Source organism: Doryrhamphus excisus, chromosome 10, assembly GCF_030265055.1.
Source record: "Doryrhamphus excisus isolate RoL2022-K1 chromosome 10, RoL_Dexc_1.0, whole genome shotgun sequence".
NCBI classification, from domain to species: Eukaryota; Metazoa; Chordata; class Actinopteri; order Syngnathiformes; family Syngnathidae; genus Doryrhamphus; species Doryrhamphus excisus.
Window position 1 is genome coordinate 14,675,241 of NC_080475.1, and position 22,917 is coordinate 14,698,157.

Genomic DNA, 22,917 nt, shown 5'->3' on the forward strand with positions numbered 1-22,917 from the left:
TGTAAAATCCTTGGTGGAACCAAGAAAATAGGGCTTATAAATTGTCTACTTGCACTATGGTTTGGGATTTACTTCAGTCATTCATAATACACTAAAGTGGTACTCCAACTTCCAGCTCTTCGGCTTCCCTGAAGGGGACATATAGACAAACATTCACACTCACATTCATACCAATTCATAAAGATCACACTGATGATAACATGTAAGTAATAGTTTCAATATGTTGCCATGTTTTCATTTAAAACAATACCAAAACTTATTTTTTTGCGGCGCAACAGCAGCATAGAAACAATTTCTACTCTTACTGGCATGGCTGTGTCTTCCAGCACATGACTTGTGTTCCAGTCCTTAGGTAAATAATTATGACGGCAAACGTGCATCTTGCAGAGTCCTTGTAGCGAAACGGAGAGCTAGGTATCCATTCTTGCATCTGTCAATGACTGTTAGCGATGTGTCGTATTACTTAGCATAAATGCAGAAGTATTGGTAGTGTTTTAAATGACCAAAATAAGGCTAAGGCTAAGATACTACAACTATTACATGTTATCATCAGTGTACGTGTTAATATCTAATATAATTAATACATATTATATATTATAAAAATAAAAAATAGTAATAGTATCTATATCAAACCATGCAATGTTAGTTTTTTTCCTCTTCATATATGAACACACAACTAAGAACAACTAACAATCACTTTATTCAAAGATATCAACGAGTCATGTTTTAACAAAGTGTTTGCTTTATTTTTTGTTACTTTTTTTTTTTAGTTTTTTTGTTTTGTTTTTTTAATCCAGGACAAATCATTGTTGGTTAATCAATCAGAAATAAGCACTAATATTTTTTTTGTTTATTAACTGTTTCTGTTTTTACATTTCGTGTTGGGAGGTGGAAGGTGAAATTATCAATTTGGTCAAAATAAAATAGAATGAAATAATAAATGAATATATGATAGCAGTACATTAATAATTATTTCAATACAATGAAGTGTACAACAACAGCATAACAAAGTCCCGGGAAATGAAGGATGATGTTTTGACTGCTGCTTCTTCTGTGGTACGGCAATAATCACCAGCACTAACTCAACTCAACAACAGTCGAGGAAGAAATCGAGTGTCCTCACCTCGGGCCTCCCCCAGGAGGAGACACTTTTTTTTTCTTATTTAAATAATATTTTATCAAAGCTTCTGTTGTGTATCTTCATAAAATGTTTCTAAAACTTTTGTCTTTGTTAAACTTTTTTTGTTTTTTTTGCATTTTCCTCAAGAGTTTTTTGTTTGTTTGTTTGTCAGCTCCATTTTACAAGAATGACTTTTTGCAAATGCAGTTTGTGTTCATGTTGTGTACCCACTGTGTGTATGTGTGTGTGTGTGTGTGAGGAAGTGTCCTTGGCTGAGGCAACATATGAGCTATGAAGCGCTCATGTGAATGTGAAGACTGTCTTACCAAGCATGACCATGTGTCTATAAAACACCATTATCGGTGTGTGTGTGTGCCTAATTGTATACAGGTCAATGCGGTTCTTACTGAAAGCTTCATGATGGCATGGAAAAATAAGGTTTACGGCCTAAAGCTAACAGTGTGTGTGTGCATGTCTGTGTGTGTATGCATAAGAAAATAATTAAATGTGGAACAAACAATTTCTCATAATGTTTGGACGATCTGGGTAAAGCTTATGATGAGTTGCCCCTGTATGTGTGTGTGTGTGTGTGTGTAATTGAAGGCACAGAGGGTGGAGTTGGAGGCTCAGTCTCTCAAGTCCATGCTCGAGCCGAACAGGGCCACCAGCTGCTCTTCATAGTGGGCGATGTTCCTCTTCATGATCTCTTTACAGGAGCCCAGGAGGCGCTCAAACGCTTGCACGTCTATTACTGTAAGATAGGTTACGTCACGTGTCAGCGGGGTATCATCGACTCATGTTGCTTGGACACATCACATGGTACCGTAACACTACAAGCACATACACAAGAGCTCATGTTGGCCATTTATTTTTGGTAACTTTCTGTTTGTTTGTCTTTCATTCATAGGACACTGGGGGCCATATTGTGCTGCCTTTTGCCAAGGACTGTAATTTGATTGACTGTTTGTGCCAAGTCAAAATCTTGACCAAGGCCCAAAATGTTACGAGTCAAAGATAATACATCTACCAACAGCGCTATACTGCTTTTAAGGACCAACTGTGCAGCCAAAGACTACTAGTATGCTAGTATCGTCACTATTTTTCACGATGAAATCAGAGCCGCTTTATCCTTCGGGTCGATTCTGGTAAACTTTTTTGCACTTTTCATACGCCGCAGCGATAGGAACAAGCCCTAGGCGACGCAGCGATGATGATTTCACGTGACTGATAAGATTTAATGTGTTGAACCTCAATGTTTATTTCCCTCAAAACAGACTGTTTGGTGCAACTCATACACAAAATGGTAATAATAACCATAATAACGGTAATTGTCTTTGTTCACACAGAGGTCAGGTCGAATATGAGCAAAGAAATCGGAATTGACCTGAAATGTGAACATGTATTATAGTCATAGCCTGTTATAGTTTTTTTTTTTACATAGATCTGTCTATTTTTTCTACATTTACTTACTACTAAGATACTTACAAAATTGCACTTCTGGTTAAATGCTAACTGCATTTTGTTGCCCTGTACCAGTGACATGAGCAATAACAAAGTTGAATCTAATCTAATCTAATCTAGTCCCAAACGTGATTGTTAAACTGAAACAGAAAAAGTAACTAACCCTACTTTTGGCCCACTATATAGATAATAGATATAGTATGCAGAAAGAAACGAGTCCATTAACAGAAACACTTGAAGGGGACCCCCCCCCCCCACGGACAAACAAAAAGTCAGGAGGAGGAGTGTATTTGATCTTACCCAAACATTTCACATTCCCCACCGCGTAGGCTGAAGCGGCCCGGGGCTTGTTAGTGACCAAGGCCAGCTCCCCGAAGTACTGACCCCTGCTACAGCGTGCTATCTCCACCTCTGCATTGTCTGCATGGTCTGCCTTCGTCTGCAGGGTGTTCAGGAGAGGATGAAAGGTTAGCAGCCAGTGAGCGCATCATTTCCACCCCCCCCCCCCCCCCCCCACACACACAGCGAAACAGCCACTAGGAAGCTGAGCCGACTGCCGTGATTAACTCTGTTGCTAGGCAAAACCTTTTAATGGGGAGTGTGGGTTGTCAAAACTACATGCTAATAATGAGCTAAAGTGCTCAAATCCACATTGTATCTTCATGCACTCAAGTATGCACAAATGCATTGAATTGACACATGTTGATACAAAAAAAATGCTATGTATGTTACATAGAGGATCATCATAAGAGCATCATTCACTTACTTTACTCTTCATCATGATCTTCACCTCCCCGGATTCAACGATGTAGAAGCAGTCAGCACTGTCTCCCTGTCAGGAAAAAAACAGCATTCATGTACTGCAATATCGGTAATACTGCAGCGATGTTGTATGTGGTACAGTATGTCACAAAAGTGAGTACACCCGTCACATTTCTGGAAATATTTCATTACAGTTTTCCAACAGATGTGACAATTCAAAATGTCTGAGTTTTGAAATACAGAATAAAATAATACTTCATACGCTAAAGTACATAATTTACCAAGCACCACGTGGCTGTCATCTTTATGCTATAGTGGGGTCAGTTGCTTAGTGTTTATTGAAAGGCTTACCTGTGTGATGATGCGTTCCCCATCTGAGAACTGCTTTGCTCCTAATACATCCACTATCTTCATCCTCTCTGTTGCCTGCACAGAAATTAAGTGCGAGTGGACAAATAAAGAGATGTGGCAATTTTTTGGTCCCGTCTCTTGCAAACATTCAACAAACCTCCAGGGATTTGAGCAAGGGCACAGACTCAATGAATGACTCGTACATCCTCCTCTTCTTTGCATTGTTCTTCACAATGAGTCTACGGAATGTGGCACGATCCTAAAAACAAAGACAAAAAAAAACTTACATTTCCAGAAGTGGATTATGAAAGTATCTTCCGTTGTTTGGCCACTGGAGGGAGCAGTCGAGCAGAGCAGGACCTCCATTCATGGAGAATTGGGAGTTCATTCTTCATTTCAGGCATTTCAGTCAGAATTCTGTTTTGATGCTAATAGCACTAACAGCAGCTAATGTGCTGACAACATAATCCTAAGACTCCAATGGGTGTTTAGATAGGATGCTTGTGTATTAAGATGTTCTTACCAGCCCCCACAGAGCCCCCTCCTGGGTGGCGATGATAGTAGCGGCACGAGGTGTGTTGTACATGAGTGCCAGTTCGCCGAAGCTGCCCTTATTATCATATTGACCCACGCACGTCCCCGACACCACGATGTCATAGATGCCTCTGCAGAGTGAACGAATCATCAAATCAATTCATGCACATTAAAAAGGAATTGTCATTCATCTAATTAGGCCAAAAGCTCAAGTGAACACTATTAACCTTATTTGGCCTGAGAGCTAACAAGACCACGGTACATTAGCATAATCATTGAATTGGATACCAGAACTTCTAAATATAACTGAATGGCTCAGGCTTGAAATATCTCAACTAACACATTTTTTTGTAGGTGCAGCTACTCACTACCGAGTCCTTTTTTGAACATTTTATTTCTATTTTAGGAAGGTTTCCCCTGCTCTGATTTGCGCCTGTATCTGATCGGATTGATTTCGGTATCGGACAATACAATATCAGTATCGTATCAAAAGTAACAATGGTAACAGGGCATCCCTACTAAGGATATTAATGGAAAAACATGCACTTTACCGCTCAATGACATAGAAGTTGTCCCCATCGTCTCCCTGGTCGATCACATGCTCTTGGGGCTGCACCAATAATTCAAACATTGCGTCCAGCACCTCGGAGAACTGCTCCTGGATCGGGGCACGGAAGAAGGTAGAATGTCAAAGAACAAGCAGCAACGGTGGAGTTGAAGAAGAAGCTGAAAATGGCATCATGAAAGGAAGGTTCCTGAAAGTAGGCGAGCTAAAACTAGCTGATCCCAGAGAGGGAAGTGTGTAAGGGAACAGATATAAACCACTTGATGTTTCATAAGAATATCTCATCTCAAGAGAACCGTGCTGCCCCTTGGGTGCAAGTTCAACATGTCAGAAATGTATCATTGTGATGCCACTGCGGTTCAAATTGGGAAAAGGAAATCTCATTGGTGAATAAATCAAGGGCAGTGGCTTTTCTGGGATTTGTGGAAAATCCCACACATAGTCAAATCCCAAAGGATTCACTCTGGCATCGATGATGGAGCACACAATGAGAGCCCGTGTTCATAGGCTAAGAAGGGCTATCAGTTTCTCAGCGTCCTTTGCATTATTTTACCTGATCCAGTGTTTTGAAGAGAAGGATGTCCCGACAGGCCTCCTGCAGTCTACAGCGCTGTTCATCTGTTTTTGGATGAACTACTCTCGGCTCTGTGTCCTCGTCATCCTCATCTGGGTTGAACGCCTCCGCACACACTGAGGGCAGGAAATAAAAACATTCGATGAGGTGTCACTGGAATACACAATATCATTTGCTCCAAGAGAAAAGATAACAGGATCTAGGCCTCGTGTTGCTGATCCAATACCAATACAAACAAAAAAATGTGGAATTGAATAGTCAAAGCATTAAAAATAATGCTACAAAATTACAGGGTATTGCTTAGTTTTTGTTTTTTTTTTTAAACTACACAGCATGACCAACAATATTGTTCGTTTATGTTAAACAAACCTCTAAGTCAGGCTGCTTAGTGTTGTCTTGCTAAGTGCTACCATGCTAATTGTTAGTATATTAGCATTCGGATCACACGGCACAACATTATCGCAAAGCCTTGGCACTTTCGCCATACAGTGCCATCTTGCTGGGTGCTAGCATTCTACCAGTTAGCATGTTAGCTTTTTGCTCATGTCTACAATCAACACATGACATTGCTTGGGGGCGTGGCACAGCAGACACCGGCCCCGAGGTTCACGGCACAGGTGGCATGCCCAACAAAATTTCTGTGGGAATTTTTTTAGTTATTTTTACTTGTGACATCCCTTCTAGCACGTTTGACTTTCCGTTGTGTCTATCAAGTGTGGTCAACAGAAGGTTTAATAGTCTAATTAAAACCACACACAATGAGCCTCTATAATGCTGACGAATAGACAGCAGGGTCAACAGTGATCGTGAGCCAGCCATAAAGATAAACATCAGATGACAGCATAATTAAAGTGCAGCTCTCCATGAAGGCTGACAACAGTCAATTACTCATATGTAAACACCAGACAGGTTAAATAAAATGCAAGAAAACACGCAGCAACCGACACAGACTGAAATAGAGAGCAAAGACACATAAAACCCTGAACTCAATGTACTGGCACTTATTAATGCTGTTCATACAGACTTAGTCCTACCCATGGAGACGTATTGCATCACAACAGTAACGGGTGATGGAGATAGTCAGTGAAGTATCAGCTATTGTGTTTGACATGCATGGTTAACACAATGGCGCTCTCACGCCACAATGGAGCCTCTTACGCAATGACGTGTGCAATACAGTCGTCAGTGCGCGATTGCACTTAAAGGCCTTGACGTCAAACGCACAGTAGCAAATGCACGCGCACACAAACACAAGCACACGACTCTCACCTGACACTCTTCTGTTGAATCGGCTTGGCGGTGGGGCTGCAAAGAGACAAACAAGAAAGAGAGGCGAAATTAGCATTATTGAGTGTACACAATGAAAGAACAATGCAATTGATTTGTAACATTTGTGTTGCTCTTGGCGGTCTCTTTTTAAAGCGGGCCTATTATGATAATTTTTCGGCTGTTTGTGTTGAGTTGTGGACTCCTATAGAGCAGCTACACACAATAACCAGCAAAGAAAGCTTTCTAGTTCACCAATTCAGCTGTGTTTTTTTGGATTTCGTGCTTCCAGCGAAAGCGGTCTGTTTCGATGTATTCCACCCACGGCCCGCCTCCAGGCACGCCCACTCGGCTGTGGGTATGTCGGCTGTCTACAATAAAACGACCAGCTGTTGTTTTGCCACTCTGGAATCAGTTATCAAAAAATATTTGTCACAAAGCTCCGAACTTTCTTACAATATATGGATGTGCCCAGGTACAAGCTGCAGATTTGCCCTCCACCTGCTCTTCTGCACTTTTTTGCTGCTCTGATTTCAGTGTTACCATGGAGCAAGGTAACAGGAACTTCAGGAAATATTTCTTCAGGTTTGAAGAACAGCTAACTTGACAAAAAGAGGCGAGCAGAAGTGGTTGGAGTTTCAGATTCAGACACGGTGCCCTCACGCCTGGCTTCTGAGCTCCACAGCACCAGCAGGGCCTCTGACAAAGTGTGTCGTACAATGAGTGCTCCTCCTCGGGCAGGTGAGGTGGACCCAGTGTACTCTGAGCTTCACAGCAGAGGTGGTGCCTACATTACCGCTCTTTGAGTTCATACACGGTTAGTCAGGGGTCTCCAGCCAGTAGCTCATGAGCTGCCAGTAGCTCCTAGCCACTTTACAAGTAGCTCACCAAAGGGTTTGTTCATTCATTATCAACTCATATATCAACACAATTAGAAAGTGGGGTTCGGCAGTAGTCTGGAAGTCTTCGGGAGCACTTGAGAGTGTTACCAATCACAGAGGAATGGCATGCCCGGAGGCGGGCCGTGGGTGGAATAAATTAAAACAGACCATTTTGGAAAGCCAAGAAAACACAGCTGGAATAGGTGCAGATTCTGGAAGATGTAGACAGCTTTCTGTGCATTATCGTGTGTAGCTGCTCCATGAGTCCACAATCAATACAAAGAGACGAAAATGAGCATAATAGGTCCCCTTTAATTGATGCACTCTTGATAGCACACAGATGCCTGGAGCGGACACTGTTGGAAATGAATATGCATCAGGAATAATAAAGAGGCTAGTCTAGTGAGTGTGTGTAGCAAGCTTACATGTAGATATGTACAGATTTGTCTTGCATTTACAGTATATTTCAGTGCTCTCTTTTTGCGTGTTTAAATTGGCTTGTTTATGTATGTGTAGGGCTGGTAATTTACACACATCCAAGGTAAACGAACACCTAGTTGATAAGGCTGAGACTGTTGCAAGCCAGTGTGGGGTATTACTACACACAACACACAGACACATATTAAGAGTGTCCTGCCACCTTATTACCAGCCTGTCAGAACCCATTAGATCTGGACTGTGAAGCTGAGGGACTGATAGATAATCTCACATACACGTTACGTTCCCGTCTCCTGTGTAGACACACGCTCCCCTCGACAATTCTTCACAATGTTCACACTTATCACTCAACATGTATGACAGTAACAAGATTCACCATAATTAGAATGTCATATAGCCATGGTGGCATCATTTTTTACCTTACAAGTGGAAAACTGAGTGAATTACTACAAACTACTTCAACACTAACCTCGGTGGATTTTTTTTAAATTCTGTCTCATTATTCTAGTGTTCGTACACACTGAGCATTCATGATAGTCTTTTATGACTTTTATAAATCTTTATTATTGATGTTTTCCTGACTTGGTTTATTTCAAGTCTATTTAATTATACTTAAAAAAGTGGCAGTTATATGTAGTAACCGGCAAGCAGCAATGACATTCCAGTCATATGACTTGACTGTGTTGCATGTGCGAGTGTGTGATTGCGCCCTTCCTTGGCTCACCTCTTTCAATCGGAAGGCAAACTTGAGCACGGATCAGAGCACTAACGTCAGCCAAATGTGCCGGACTAGGTGTGAAGTGGGCCCAAGTATGGTATGATGGCCTAGTGTGAATACACACTTAGTATTGTAGCATGTCAGTGAGACCGTACCATTAGCATTCTCAAAGATTCCAGTGAAAGCAATCAGGAACGATACACGGACAGATGAAAGTAGGAATTAGTGCGCCTTCCAGATAAGTCACCTGACACACCACTATGTCCAGGCCTTGTGTTGAACTGACATCGTGTGCTATCTCACGCAGATAGCATCCAGAAAATATGCATGATCACGTGCTTGAGTGTGTTATCAGTCGTGTCGGTGCAGGAGTCTGTTTGTCCAAATCGTGAAGTGTGTGCTCTCCCCTTAGTCGTGTGTTTGGGTGGTGCTGGTGACTGTATTAAGTGTAAGCCTGAAGTTGCCCTGGCAACCTAACACAAAGAGGTTCTCATTGCCATAACAACACCACCCTATACACCCCCTCTACCCTGTCCCTTCCACAACCACACTCACCTCCCTTCTCCTCTATCTAGCTGGTAACAAGTGGCAGCCCCCCCCCCCCAACACCACCACCACCAACAACCCTCTCACAGGCTTTCGCTATCGCTACCCTTCCCTCCATCTACACCCACACAGTGCCATAACGAAACTGTTGGATGGAAAGGAAAGGAGGGAGGGGAAAAATGATAAAGAGTAAGGATGTGTGTCTGCGTGTGGGGAGTCTCTGTAAATATGGCAAATGGACATGAGAGCAGTAAGCAGTAAAATGGTAGACATGAACTGTAGTAAGCCGGCAGAAAAGAGAGGGGATAAAGAGTTGCACAGCATGGTAATGTAAACTTGGATGGGGGGGGGGGGGGGGGGGGGGGGGGCAAAGAATGTGTGAATAATGGGAACAAGGGAGAACAGTGTAAGAACACTCATACCAGGCTTAACTTGTAATACACTTTATATGGAGCTAGTTTAATGGCAAACAATCATCTCGTCTCTGTACTCTCATTACAACCCATACCCCCTCTTCATATTTCTCCCCTATGCATGAAGATCTGTTTTGCTTGTGAATGCAATTAGACATCTTTCAGATACTAAAAGCCTCAACGTTTTTTCCCACCCTTGGAGAATCAAAACAAACATTAGTGGTGACTCGGTATGGGAATAATAATTGATTTAAAGAGGACCTATTATGCTTTTTCCACTTTTCCGACCTATAAATGCAGTTAAAATGTTGTATTCTCATGTTAAACCACGCCAAAGTTTCAGATAATGAGGTTTGCAAATTTGGAAGTGAGCCCTGAAAGAAATGTGGAATGGCTCAAAACACTCGGATTCGGAGGGTGTTGCAAAACTGTTTCTTTGTGATGTCACAGAGGAGTGGGTTTCCTTATGAGTGTGGCTGTAGGGTCTGCCCTCCCCCAAGCTCTGCTTCTGTGTTTATGTTGCGCCATATTAGCCACATTTGTTTGCAATTCCTAAAGACGCCACCATCAGGCTTCAGAGGAGCCAGATCTGTGACCATTCATTTTATTATGATGCTTCATTTTACTGTTGTATGTTTTTATTTGACCTTAATAGCTTTGGGGCTAATTCTGGAATATTTACACGCAAGTGTTCATGAATATGCACTGTAACTCTTTTTTTGGTTTCTTTTTGAAGAAATAGAAAAAAATACTGAAAAAAATTATATGTAGCGGAAACCCTGACATAATAATCTACAGGAGAAACAAATAAGAGCTAGTTCAGCTAGTATACTGTACAGGCTGTGTGTCATTTATAACCCCAGCAAATTCAAGCCTGCCTAATGGACACAACACGTTAATAATTTTTCTTTTACATCATTGAGACAATTTCTGCAGCACAATAAGCAACTCTTTTGGGCAGCTGTTTGTATCATATGAGACAGCCAAATAAGAACGAGCCGACTGTCAGGAAATACTGCATGGTGGTGTGGGAGGCAATAGGACAGAGGTTGCAGACATTTTTAACAGTTAAAATCATAAAACAGACTGGAGAGAATATGGCAGGGTGGCCTAAAGCTAAATACGCAGTACAGAGGAGTTACTTTGAAAGACTGTTGCCAAGCTCTGCATCAGCTGTTCACAAACCACATGAGAAAAAAAAACAACACAAAACAGACTAATGTGACGTCACACCATAACATGACACCACATAACACTTTCTTAGGGCCTTTAGGACGCACTCATTCTGGTCCCAAGCTCTTTTTTCTGGGAATTATACAAAGCAGTGAAGGGATGTAATGGTATAGCACAGGCGTCTTAAACAAGATTTATATGGTTGCCACTATGGAACTGAGGGTTCCAGGGATGAATAATAGTGGGAGACATTCCCTCCTGTTTACTCTTCTTCACTTTACTTTCCCATCTACACATTGGTTCTTCTGCCCTCTCTGATTCTTTTTTCCACTGATTCACATATCACATTCATTTGCTTTCCCATCGTCTCACCACAACCATCACCGCACTCAGGAAATGGACACAACTAGATGTGACCTTTGACCTAAGCAAACACAATGAGTATTTTAGATCTGATATCATTGGTTGGGCTCCCTTTTTTCCTGTGTCATTGTACTGTATGTAAGGCACAAGGAATAGCAAGGAATAGAATGCAATATTCATACTCAGGCAGAAACTGTAACAGTCACTTCTTCCACTATAATAAATATAAATGTAAGTATTTTATATGTCACATAAGATGTTCTCAGCCTGATTGTAGGTTGGAATGTTGATGTGTGAAAATGCACAAAATATCCTCACTTGTTGTATAAAAGGCACAAATAAATACCGTATATGCTAAATTTACTCCAATAGCTCTGATGTGGTGCTTTTGCGAGATCTCTGTATGACAGTTGGTGCAATATTCCCACTTTACTGTGCTCTCTGTGAAACAGCCAAGTAGGGTTGGGGCGATATGGACCTTAGCATATATCACAATATTTTGGGGATGTATCATGATACAACGAGACCGCATTTCTAGTTGTACCGTTAGCTACTCTCCAGGAACACATTTTGTTTCATTTTGCTGGAGCCTATGAAACCCGAACAATGCTCCTGTGTTGAGGCACCAGTGTACCATCATTTCTTGTAGAGTGTGGGCCATAAAGGCTGCGGTTGGTCGGCATGTAGAACATAATTTTCCTGTGCATATATGACTTGTTCATAGGGCCAACAGGCCCTCACATATTAGCAAAAATAGAAAAAGAGCAAAAACCATAAGACTGAAATGTTGATACTACTAATAATAAAGATTTGTCTTTTTAAGCCTTTTAAAATGAGCAATAATAAGGTTCTCAGTATTATTTCAAATCAACGAGGGGGTGGAAAAATGTCTGTCCCCTGGAGGGTGGATGACAGAAAATAAATGGGAAGCGCTGATTTACAACTTTGTGGGGGCAGGTAATGGAAAGAAAGGGGGCAATTTTGACACACCAACACCAGGTATAGCATAGTTATTTTTCTAGCATCACTAGAAAATAGTATATGATAACCGTTCCCATTTATAAAATATACTATATCAATTGGAGGACTCCAAAATAATCTGCAAAGTCAAAATCTACGACACACTCGCTCAAACAAAGACCTCAGTGAATTCATAGGTAAAATGATAATCCACCCGTACACTGATCAGTATTTAGCATGACATAAAAAAAGTTCTGTCATTACCAGGCAATAAAAACAAATGTATTGTTCTTCAAGAGGAAACCACTACACATATATCAGCACAGCACAAGACCTGACCAATAGAAGTCATGTGTGACTGCAGGAAAAACATGAGTGAACCGTCAGTGGGTAGGAAATTGCAACAAGCTCTCACCAAACCACCGGGATGAAACATAAACAAGGCGAGGCTGGTCTCCAATTACATGACCATTTACAGTCACAAAAGAAGTCCAAACCTCCTCAACCTCATACTGATGTTGATGTTTACAGTTGAGTCATTAAATGAAATTGCTTTCTCTCTGGCTGCATACTTTATTACATTGAAAAACTCATGGATACTTCATAATAATAATAGAATAATCGTTGCAGGCCTTTGGTCACAGCATGGACATAACAACTTGGAGGTCTTTAGAGGTGTTTTAATATTTTAATAGCGGTCTTTTAAGTGGCATAAATGTATCCTATTATGTGCTGTAATGGGCTGTATCTTTTTAGCAGTTTTTTAAAATATTTTTATAACTCGCAGGAAGGAGAAAACACGTGTTAATTGTTACATAAGGGTGATGGGAAAAATAAAAAAGTGTGGTTTTCCTTTCATTCTTAATGATTTATTTATTTTAAGAGGGGGAGTAGCCATGACCTCCTGACTCAATACAAAACAAGACCGCTGCCTATCGCTGTCATATACGGGGAGTGACTGGCTCTGAGCTGCACGAGGCCAGTAGTTTCTATGGCAACTGTGGCTCTACCAGTTACGAGGACTGTGCCAAACACACAATCTACAGGTCTCAAATTAACTCTAAATAAGGAGAGGTGAATTATTGAGACCATGGGTGTCCAAAGTGCAGCCTGGGGGCCACGGCAGAAGCTGACATCCCATTAGAAAAGTTCGCCAGTTTGTTACCAGTAAATAAATCCATCCATCCATTTCTACACCGCTTATCATCATGTGCTCTGAAAACTGTAGCGCCCAGCATGGGAAATGTACGGGAGTCATAGCACATTCGTTCACAATGTGCAAATGAGACTTACAGTGAAGAAAATAAGTATTTGAACACCCTGCTATTTTGCTATTTCTCCCACTTAGAAATCATGGAGGGGTCTGAAATTTTCATCGTAGGTGCATGTCCACTGTGAGAGAGATAAACTAAAAAGAAAAATCCAGAAATCACAATGCATGATTTTTTAACAATTTATTTGTGTGATACAGCTGCAAATAAGTATTTGAACACCTGTGTATCATCTAGAATTCTGACCCTGAAAGACCTGTTAGTCTGCCCATTAGAAGTCCACCTGCACTCCATGTATCATCCTGAATCAGATGCACCTGTTTGAGGTCGTTAGCTGCATAAAGACACCTGTCCACCCCATACAATCAGTAAGACTTTAACTTGTAACATGGCGAAGACCAAAGAGCTGTCCAAAGACACCAGAGACAAAATTGTACACCTCCACAAGGCTGGAAAGGGCTACGGAGCAATTACCAAGCAGCTTGGTGAAAAAAGGTCCACTGTTGGAGCTATCATTAGAAAATGGAAGAAGCTAAACATGACGGTCAATCTCAATCGGAGTGGAGCCCCATGCAAGATATCACCTCGTGGGGTCTCAATGATTCTAAGAAAGGTGAGGAATCAGCCCAGAACTACACGACAGGACTTGGTCAATGACCTGAAAAGAGCTGGGACCACCGTTTCCAAGGTTACTGTAGGTAATACACTAAGACGTCATGATGTGAAATCATGCATGGCACGAAAGGTTCCCCTGCTTAAACCAGCACATGTCAAGGCCCGTCTTAAGTTTGCATATGACCATTTGGATGATACAGAGGAGTCATGGGAGAAAGTTTTATGGTCAGATGAGACCAAAATAGAACTTTTTGGTCATAATTCCAATAAGCGTGTTTGGAGGAAGAAGAATGAAGAGTACAATCCGAAGAACACCATCCCTACTGTGAAGCATGGGGGTGGTAGCATCATGCTTTGGGGGTGTTTTTCTGCACATGGGACAGGACGAGTGCACTGCATTAAAGAGAGGATGACTGGGGCCGTGTATTGTGAGATTTTGGGGAACAACCTCCTTCCCTCTGTCAGAGCATTGAAGATGGGTCGTGGCTGGGTCTTCCAACACGACAACGACCCGAAGCACACAGCCAGGAAAACCAAGGAGTGGCTCCGTAAGAAGCATATCAAGGTTCTAGCATGGCCCAGCCAGTCTCCAGACCTGAACCCAATCGAAAATCTTTGGAGGGAGCTCAAACTCCGTGTTTCTCAGCGACAGCCCAGAAACCTGACTGATCTAGAGAAGATCTGTGTGGAGGAGTGGGCCAAGATCCCTCCTGCAGTGTGTGCAAACCTGGTGAAAAACTACAGGAAACGTTTGACCTCTGTAATAGCAAACAAAGGCTACTGTACCAAATATTAACATTCATTTTCTCAGGTGTTCAAATACTTATTAGCAGCTGTATCACACAAATAAATTGTTAAAAAAATCATGCATTGTGATTTCTGGATTTTTCTTTTTAGTTTATCTCTCTCACAGTGGACATGCACCTACGATGAAAATTTCAGACCCCTCCATGATTTCTAAGTGGGAGAAATAGCAAAATAGCAGGGTGTTCAAATACTTATTTTCTTCACTGTATATAAAGGATGGTAGACAATGGTAGAGTCTCCCTCAAAGAAAAAAATATGTACTTTTGCAGCTTTTTTACCGGAATAGATTCTTCCAACGATAAGAAAATTATAAACCATAAACGTTAACAAGCTACGGCAGACATAAGATGAATCAAATGCTATTGTGAGGGAATATTCTGTGTGGAAGTATGTACTCAACTGACAGCTCAATCGTGGCACAAAATCGTTATAAACACAGGTTGAAATGGCGATAAACGCAGGCGAACGTTGGCTGAATGGAAGCTAGCAGGGATAAGTATAGTTTGCATGCTCATGTAGTTGTGTGTGTGTGTGTGTGCGCGACTTGGGCTCGGTGAGTATATTTTCACCACGTTGTGTTCGGCTTTCTTTGTAAAGAACGTTTTATAGTATTGTTTATTTTTGAACAAATATATATAATTTCATTGAGTAGCTTCCTCCCATTCATGTTCGTCCTTGTCCCTGCAGTCTCCTACCTCCAACCCCGATGTTACGTCTCTTTCTTAGCATGGCAAAGACAGTTGTGCTAAACCCTCTAACAACCCCTTCTCTCTGTAAGCCAACTCATCTAATGAGATTGGTCTTGTATATCCAGGTCAACACATGCAGACTAAAGCAGACACGGCGAGAGCGTGATTGTAAATGAATCAGGAAGAGCAAACAGTTAAGAGAACGAAGCACAGGTGGGAAGATGGGAAAAATATCACATCTTTCACACAATAAGATGATTTGTTTAATGTCAGTTGGCAAAAAAAACTAAAAAAATAGAACATTTGAAAATTAGACTTAATGAATATAATATAACCAGCTCGCTATTAAGTCGAGCTGGCTGGTTAGGAAATTATTGCCAATTAAAGATCAGTGTTTCCCAGACATTCATGTATTTGTGGTGGCTTGCCACTAATGACTTGGAGCCGCCACGAATGGGTTTGGTGGTACCTGTTAGGTACAAGCGAATACAAGTGGTCACGAACAGCAAAGTATTCACCGTGGGAGCAGACCTTCACAAGCCTGTTATGTGTTTATTAGCGCTGCCATAAAAGGCTAGGTGTCTATCCTAATCTATCCCGGGACATAAAATAAAATACCTCCCCACCCTACTTGGTATATTCTGCATGCAAAAACAGAGCACTTCAATGCAGACATAATTTCTTCAAATTCAATTCCACGGCATCAAACTAAAGAAAAGGGGTCTTTTTTTGCTCCACAGAAGTCCATACAAACTAGTTATAGCAAGTTATTTGAATTATATTCCTGCATCACATTATTTGACCTTCCAAAGCAGATGACTTGAACTGATATACAGTGAGAAAAACAAAGACGCTGTCAATGTCAACTGAGGTGAAAGGTAATTTTCAAATGTCACAATCGAGTGTTTGTGTACATGTGTTGGGAGCAAGGGGCCGTGTGAATTCCAAACAAGGGAGGATGTACCAAAAAAAAAAAAAAGTACCAAAAAAGCTAAACCAGCCGCTTCCTCATGTGTCTACCGTGCCACTGAAGATAACTGAGTGGGAAAGAGAATGAGGAAGTGCTAAAGGTCAAACTATGTAATCTGTAAATGCAAGTAAACCGGGTTGTCTGAAATTGAAAGTGGATTTTTCTGATTTTCTTCCACCAAACAAAAGATGTAGCACACCAGGAAAGACACATAGTTTAAGAAAAATGGTGTTCTGACATTAAAATGAGTAAAAACAATAGAAGGGAAAAGTCCAACTTATGTCATATCACAAAGCACCACACCAAAACAATGATAAACACTGCTGTAGTCAATGACTTCTTTCTAGACAGGGAGCTGCAATAAGCAATATGAGACTTGCATTTAAAACGTATTTCCAGGCAATGCCTACATTGCCAAGAAAATCCCAAAGACAAATGGTGACAGGCAGACAGGTACAGTCACTGAGGTGTGCATAAGCTCAGGCAGCCAGACTGAGTAGTATGAGCTTTCTGAGGGCTCTTCCACTTAGCGGTGTCAGTTAAGACAGGCTGACAAGTCCCTGAAGGGAGACAATACTGTGTAAGACATGCCTGGCGGCTGAAAAGCATATGATACACAAATGCTGCCTGCTAATGAGGTCACCTGTTGCACACGCTGATAAAAGGACCTAACAATGTCCACTCTGCAGAGATAGGTATTTGGCTCTCATTTCTAATTACACATGGAGCTCCCACAGGATACTGAATAAGGCTATCTCATCCATGACAACTGTACTAAATAGGAGTGGTCTATAGACACACTGTATAATGTACATTTGATGGCTACATCCATTGTGATAGTGTCACTGAAAGTGAAGTGCAGGGCTACTCAACTATGTTGTCCTGGCCATCTTTTTTCCAGAAAGCTAAAGTATGCGGGGCAAGGGTTGGTGGTGGAGGAAACAGCTCAAAAATTGGAAATAATAAATAATATAAATAAATAATATAATAATCATTAATGACAACCAGTGGCAAAACTTCAAGTCGTTCTGAATTTTCATGCACGCCTGTCTGCCTTTCGTTAGCTAAGACGAACAAGATAAGCGGTAGAAAACAGATGGACTTAAGGGCAAACTAACACTCTTCCACTCTGGCATTCAACCCTTGGCACACGTGCATATAGTGAAACACTGTATTAGTGCAACATTAAAACAAGACGCAGGTGGTGATTGAGTCTGTGTGACAAGACCAAGTATGGTATCTACATAGGAGGAAATGCATGAGATGACAAGTCAGGGGAGTAGACAGAAAGAGGTCATACCCTTAACCTGAGGCTTGGAACACGCTAACATGCAAGTAGCATATTAATCCACAGCACACATGCAGGGGGGTCCATACAATACATGTCTTTATATAAATAAGCACAGTCCTTTTAGCATAGCAAAGAAACTAATTGAGGACTAAAACATCACAGCAGATCTTTCATATAGTGCAGCCCTCGAGGCTGGGTGCATAGGTGCAAATCCATTAAATCATTGCTTTACATTGACCTTTCAATTTAACCTATTTTGGGGGACTAGTAGTTGTGACTTTAGAGCTAATTTTAAAGTTAATTTGGTGCAGCACATTACTGAACGAGCATGTGTTGCGTTTTATCTACAGGCTATAACAGCAGCAGGAAAGAGCACATGAAGTGTTTCACTGTACAGGCCTGTGTTGTTACCCTGGCCTCTGAAATGTGCCCTGGGGCTGTGTGGCTGAATAAGTCATGCCATGAATGTCATACTGTACGTGTGACCCAACAGCATTCGTGCAAAAGCACAACACTTTCAAGCTCTGTGTACCCGAGTATTGATACATTGGATTGGAAAAGCCTCAAATGTAGAAAATGATTCTAATGAGTATGCGGTAGACTTGGTTGGACTGGGAATGGTGGGAAATAGTAACAGGTCTGTTGGCACATGCTGCACATCCACCAACAATGACACACACACACACGTGAGGCACTCACAGCTGTCTGACAGCAACCAAATCCAACTTGTGTGAGCAGAGAGGAAAAGTGTAATCCCGCTTTTACCCATCCCCGAACCTTTTTGTACAAATCTAGAGATGACCAATATTCGCTTACATAAGGGGCATAATGCATGTCCTCACATATTAAGCAAACAGACTCAAATTCTAAATTACAACTGAGTCATCAAAAAAACTAAAATACATTTAAAGGGGATTATGTTCATTTTTCAGCCCTTCATATTGAATTGTGGACTCCTATAGAGCAGCTACATAACCAGCACAGAAAGCGTTGTGGTTCTTTCAGAATTACCTATTCAGCTGTATTTCTTTGGATTTCGTGCTTCCGGCAAAAAAGGTCTGTTTTAATGTATTCCAACCACGGCCGGCCTCCTGGAAGGCCTACTCCGCTGTGGTTGGTCACACTCCCGAGTGCTTAGAAGGACTTCCGCTCATCTGTGACAGTACAAAGGAACAGTTTTGCAACGCCCTCTGGAAACGAGCATTTTTCGCCCAAAAAGCTAAATGTAGCATAGTTTAACACTACAATACAACTAACACTATGTATAGGTCAGAAAAGTGGGAAAAGCAAAATAGGTCTCCTTTAAACCAATTTGGAATCATCAATTCAGTTACTGCATTTTATATTCGCACTTTGCAGCACTTGGAAATTCAACGCTTAACCAAAAAAACAAAAAACAAAAACTTCACAGCCCATTACAGAGTATCAACCCATTGAGAAAACACAGTGCAGGAGCCCCATTGACAAAACATCCTCTGGCTATACGGTGCACTGATGTGATGTAGGTCATGCTGCCTTGCAACACGGCTTGCATCTTCTGCAAGTCTGCAAAACACTCACAGAAGTAAAGAGGTAATGCAGCGTGTGTAGCTTTGACTTAGTAATGAAGGACAGAAACGATATGTGATAGAAACTAGGGCCCTATCATTTTTCCCCAATTTTATTTTTTTAGAATCCAGTTTTATTACCATTTCAGCTTATTTTGCAGCAGAGAGTGCGTGCTTTTTGGGTTAGTGAATAAAATGTCCATTAATGAAATGCATGTACCCCAACTCATGATTGGGAATGGGACACAGGCATAGGCTTCATCACACTGTAGTTGGCCGCCTTTGATGAGTGTGTCTAGTGTTGAAAGGCCGAAATACCAACTGATTAAAAAGTTATACTACTGATGTGTCCCGAAGTTTACATCATTCCCATGGCTGAGATAATGTTCCCACGCCACTCAACATCCATGCCTCATGTAATGAAGGCTTCCAATCTTTTGTGTGTCTTTCTTTAAATAGACATCTGGTCGCTTCTGCAGAGTAAATAAACGCCCATGACTGGACTACTATTTGAATAAAAATTATATTAATGCAAATAGAATAGGACAAATTTTATTTATAATTAAATAGAAAAATGACGGCAGAAACAAATCAAAAACTTACGCTCAAAGTCAGAGTCATCATCTTCATCTTCATCTCCGTTGGACTCTGTCTGCATCGGCTCCCCGTCAAACATCACCCCCTTCCCAGTCTTGCCGCCTTCACTGGCGCCATCTTGACTCCTAGTGTCCCGCAAGCGGGTGAAGTATTGTATGGCGAAGTCCACCAGATCCGACGGCCGTTGCCGCAGCACCTCCACAGTGTACCCTTGCAGCAGTTCTGTCAATCCCACCGGTATCTCAATACTCATGGTTGTGTGTACGTGTGTGTGTGTGTGTGGCTCAGTGGCAGAGCTTGTTGTCAATCTGCAGGAGGAAAAGGACAGAGGTGATAAGTTACATGGTTTGCAATGCTGAGGCCACCCTGGGCTTATGGACTCTTGAGTGGATGATGACAGGATGTATACTGTAAGTGTCAGTTAACGACAGGAGTAATCAGCAACTGAACAGTTAAGAATGCAAGATGGCGAGTGCAATGCCATGACATTGATGGAGCGGCCGCTTTATCTAGAACTTGAGCGAGGGATCAGGGTTCTCAAAGCTGCATTGGCTAGATATACGTTTGCTATTGAAGGACAGGGGTGGTACATCAGATAACTAGGGTCAGTGGTTATTTTTCGGTTTCGCAAATATTGCCAGTGCAATTTTGCATTTTTTTTTTTTATGAACACGCACTGTGTTCTGCATCTTTGTTGTGTATTACACTGGTCTATCTTTTTTCACAGAATGAGCGACCTCATTAATTGAACTCCACGCTATTATTTTGAACACACCCCTTTCAATCAGTTAGTCAATGACAAAGATTCAGGAGCATGCAAATTATGAATGTTGGCTGTGTTGGTTTTTCAACGGGTAATTTATTTGCAATGTAGTAATATTATTTCCACCCAAAATTTCCTCACCAAAAAACCTGTTACTCATGTTAAACTACGATCATTTTAAATGCAACTGTACCTATTTTGACACTCAAGCCCTAACAAAAAAAACAGCAGTATTCCATTCACATAAATGACTTTATTAACCAAGCTTCAGCAATATTGTTATTGTAGCAGCTAACACAAAAAAGTATATTCTGCCAGCTGCTCATCTCAAGAGTCACTCACAGACAGAACAGATGGAATGGTGGATACCTAGCGGTCAATTTTGCTGCAAAGACTCAACAAGATGCACGTTTCTGGTCAGCATTTTTACCTGAGGACTGGAACACAGGTGTGCTGTAAGACACAACCATCCCAATGAGAGTACATTGGGTTTTTTAAGGACCTTCTACAAAAACACTAGTCAAAGTCCTTCAACAGGTGCAACTCAATGAATTAGAAGTTCAATTTAAAGTGAAACATATATTCTATAAGTGAAATATTTCAAATATATATATATATTTTTTAATGTTTATAGGTTACATTTAATGAACTTAACACAATTTTACACATTTGTCAAATAGTTCAATATTGTAAACTGCTGGCCCATGCTCTAATCAGCAAATGAACTGCCAAAACTGTCTGAGCCTTTAATTTGTCTCAATTAAACTCTGAAATCTATCAATTTCTGCACAATATTCATAAGAGATGGACCTGCATGTGACAGGAGCACCATGCTATATGTAAAAACTAAGATTGTGAATGACAAACCAAACTAATGCAACCGGATATTTGGTTTGACGAGCAAACGATTTGGCTGCTACCGGTGGCAGCATCCTGTATTGATTAGAACCAGCCATAAATCTTTAGATTAATCGACTGTGGAGACATGTACCAGTTTGGCGACAGAAGCAATTGTATGTGTATTCAGATTCGAATCGAATTGTCTATCACAAAGATTTACATTCCCCAAAATGCAAGACGGTCGATTTGAAGTTATTCACCGGCCGCATTAGGCCCCCGGACCGTCAGTTGACACCTGAGCTTTCCATTTGGAAGGGTGGCTGGTTGGCTAGCAAAGAGGCTAATACTCGTGACAATTCGTTTAAGGCGACGGTATCTTTCAGAAAAAAGGCAAGAGTTATCTAAAGTTTGTTATAGTGATGGAGAAATCATGGAGGTGATTTAGTGAGAAAGCGGGTGTATTGTTTGTGTGGTGGTTCCATCCATCAAGGCATTAGCTCTATGCTAACTAGTCCTTCAAGGGTTTACCGTTAGCTTAACACTCGAGCGCCGGTCATAGAAGTTTAAGCAAACATTAGTGGTTAAAAAAGGGGCTACTGCAAGAAAACTTACGTGCAAATCAAGCTCACTGGCTATAAAGTAGCCAGTCCCCTCCTTCACCGCGTCGTCTTCCTTCTCCAAGCCCAAGCTTTCAGTCAGAGGGGGCGAAAAACGAACGTATCCCTCCTGTCAGAAGACACGTCTCCCCACGTAGCGCCCACAATGTCGCTAGCGTCACCTTTGCTAACGTATTAGTTTAGCTTTACAGCAAATGTGCGACGATGCTGATAGAGTTGAGGGGAAGGAGAAAGGGAAAAAGAAAGAAAAGTACTGCTTGTCGGCGGCAGTTTCGCACGAGCGCACGACGACCACGCACTCTGTTGGAGGGTGGGACTTGGGAGAGCGCTGGCTAGCCAACAAGCTATCAGGCTAATTTGCTAACAGCCTGTTAGTTACTACATGTATTGAACCCGACACAAAGTGGTGAGCTTTCAGAATAAAACAAAAAAACCCACAAAACCAATCGCTTTAGAGCGAAAATAAAGTGTCGCTTCTAATGGGAAGATGCTTCCCTAAGAGAAGATACTCTCCACAGCTTGTCAATGCACGAATGAACCATCCCAGTAGTAGTGGGCGGATAGATCCAAATATCGATTATATGGATCAACGTTGGTATCAATTTTGGTCAATACCAAAGTAAAACGAGGGATCGTTTTGTAGGTTTTGTTTTCAGAAAAAAAACCCCACAAAGAAGTTAAATGTTCTCAAGTGATTTTGTGTTTTTTGCTGTTTCTGACAAAGTAATTATTGTCCTATTGCATTACATAGACTTGTAAACTCTGGCCAAATTATTTCCTGAATT

General features: G+C 41.4%; 1 protein-coding gene across 1 annotated transcript; it reads right to left on the reverse strand.

Moving 5' to 3' along the window:
- Nucleotides 1–682: 682 nt before the first annotated feature.
- On the reverse strand, nucleotides 683–22,676 carry prkar2aa (protein kinase, cAMP-dependent, regulatory, type II, alpha A). The gene is made up of 11 exons (XM_058084783.1): nucleotides 22,128–22,676; nucleotides 19,919–20,220; nucleotides 6,637–6,672; nucleotides 5,347–5,483; nucleotides 4,780–4,886; nucleotides 4,218–4,359; nucleotides 3,852–3,953; nucleotides 3,695–3,769; nucleotides 3,348–3,413; nucleotides 2,882–3,020; nucleotides 683–1,871 (listed from the first exon to the last, which is right to left on the reverse strand). Exons 2-11 carry the CDS (start codon nucleotides 20,163–20,165, stop codon nucleotides 1,747–1,749), a joined length of 1,176 nt encoding a protein of 391 aa, XP_057940766.1. The 5' UTR covers nucleotides 20,166–20,220; nucleotides 22,128–22,676; the 3' UTR covers nucleotides 683–1,746.
- Nucleotides 22,677–22,917: the final 241 nt, after the last annotated feature.

Bases quoted from the DNA above. Each gene is read 5' to 3' on its own strand.
- prkar2aa (XM_058084783.1), bottom strand. From the start codon at position 20,165: ATGAGTATTGAGATACCGGTGGGATTGACAGAACTGCTGCAAGGGTAC. The intron at 4,887-5,346 runs GTAAAATAATGC...GCCCCGATCCAG, and splicing joins TCTTCAAAACACTGGATCAG to GAGCAGTTCTCCGAGGTGCT. The intron at 1,872-2,881 runs GTAAGATCAAAT...CCTATCTTACAG, and splicing joins GGGGAATGTGAAATGTTTGG to TAATAGACGTGCAAGCGTTT.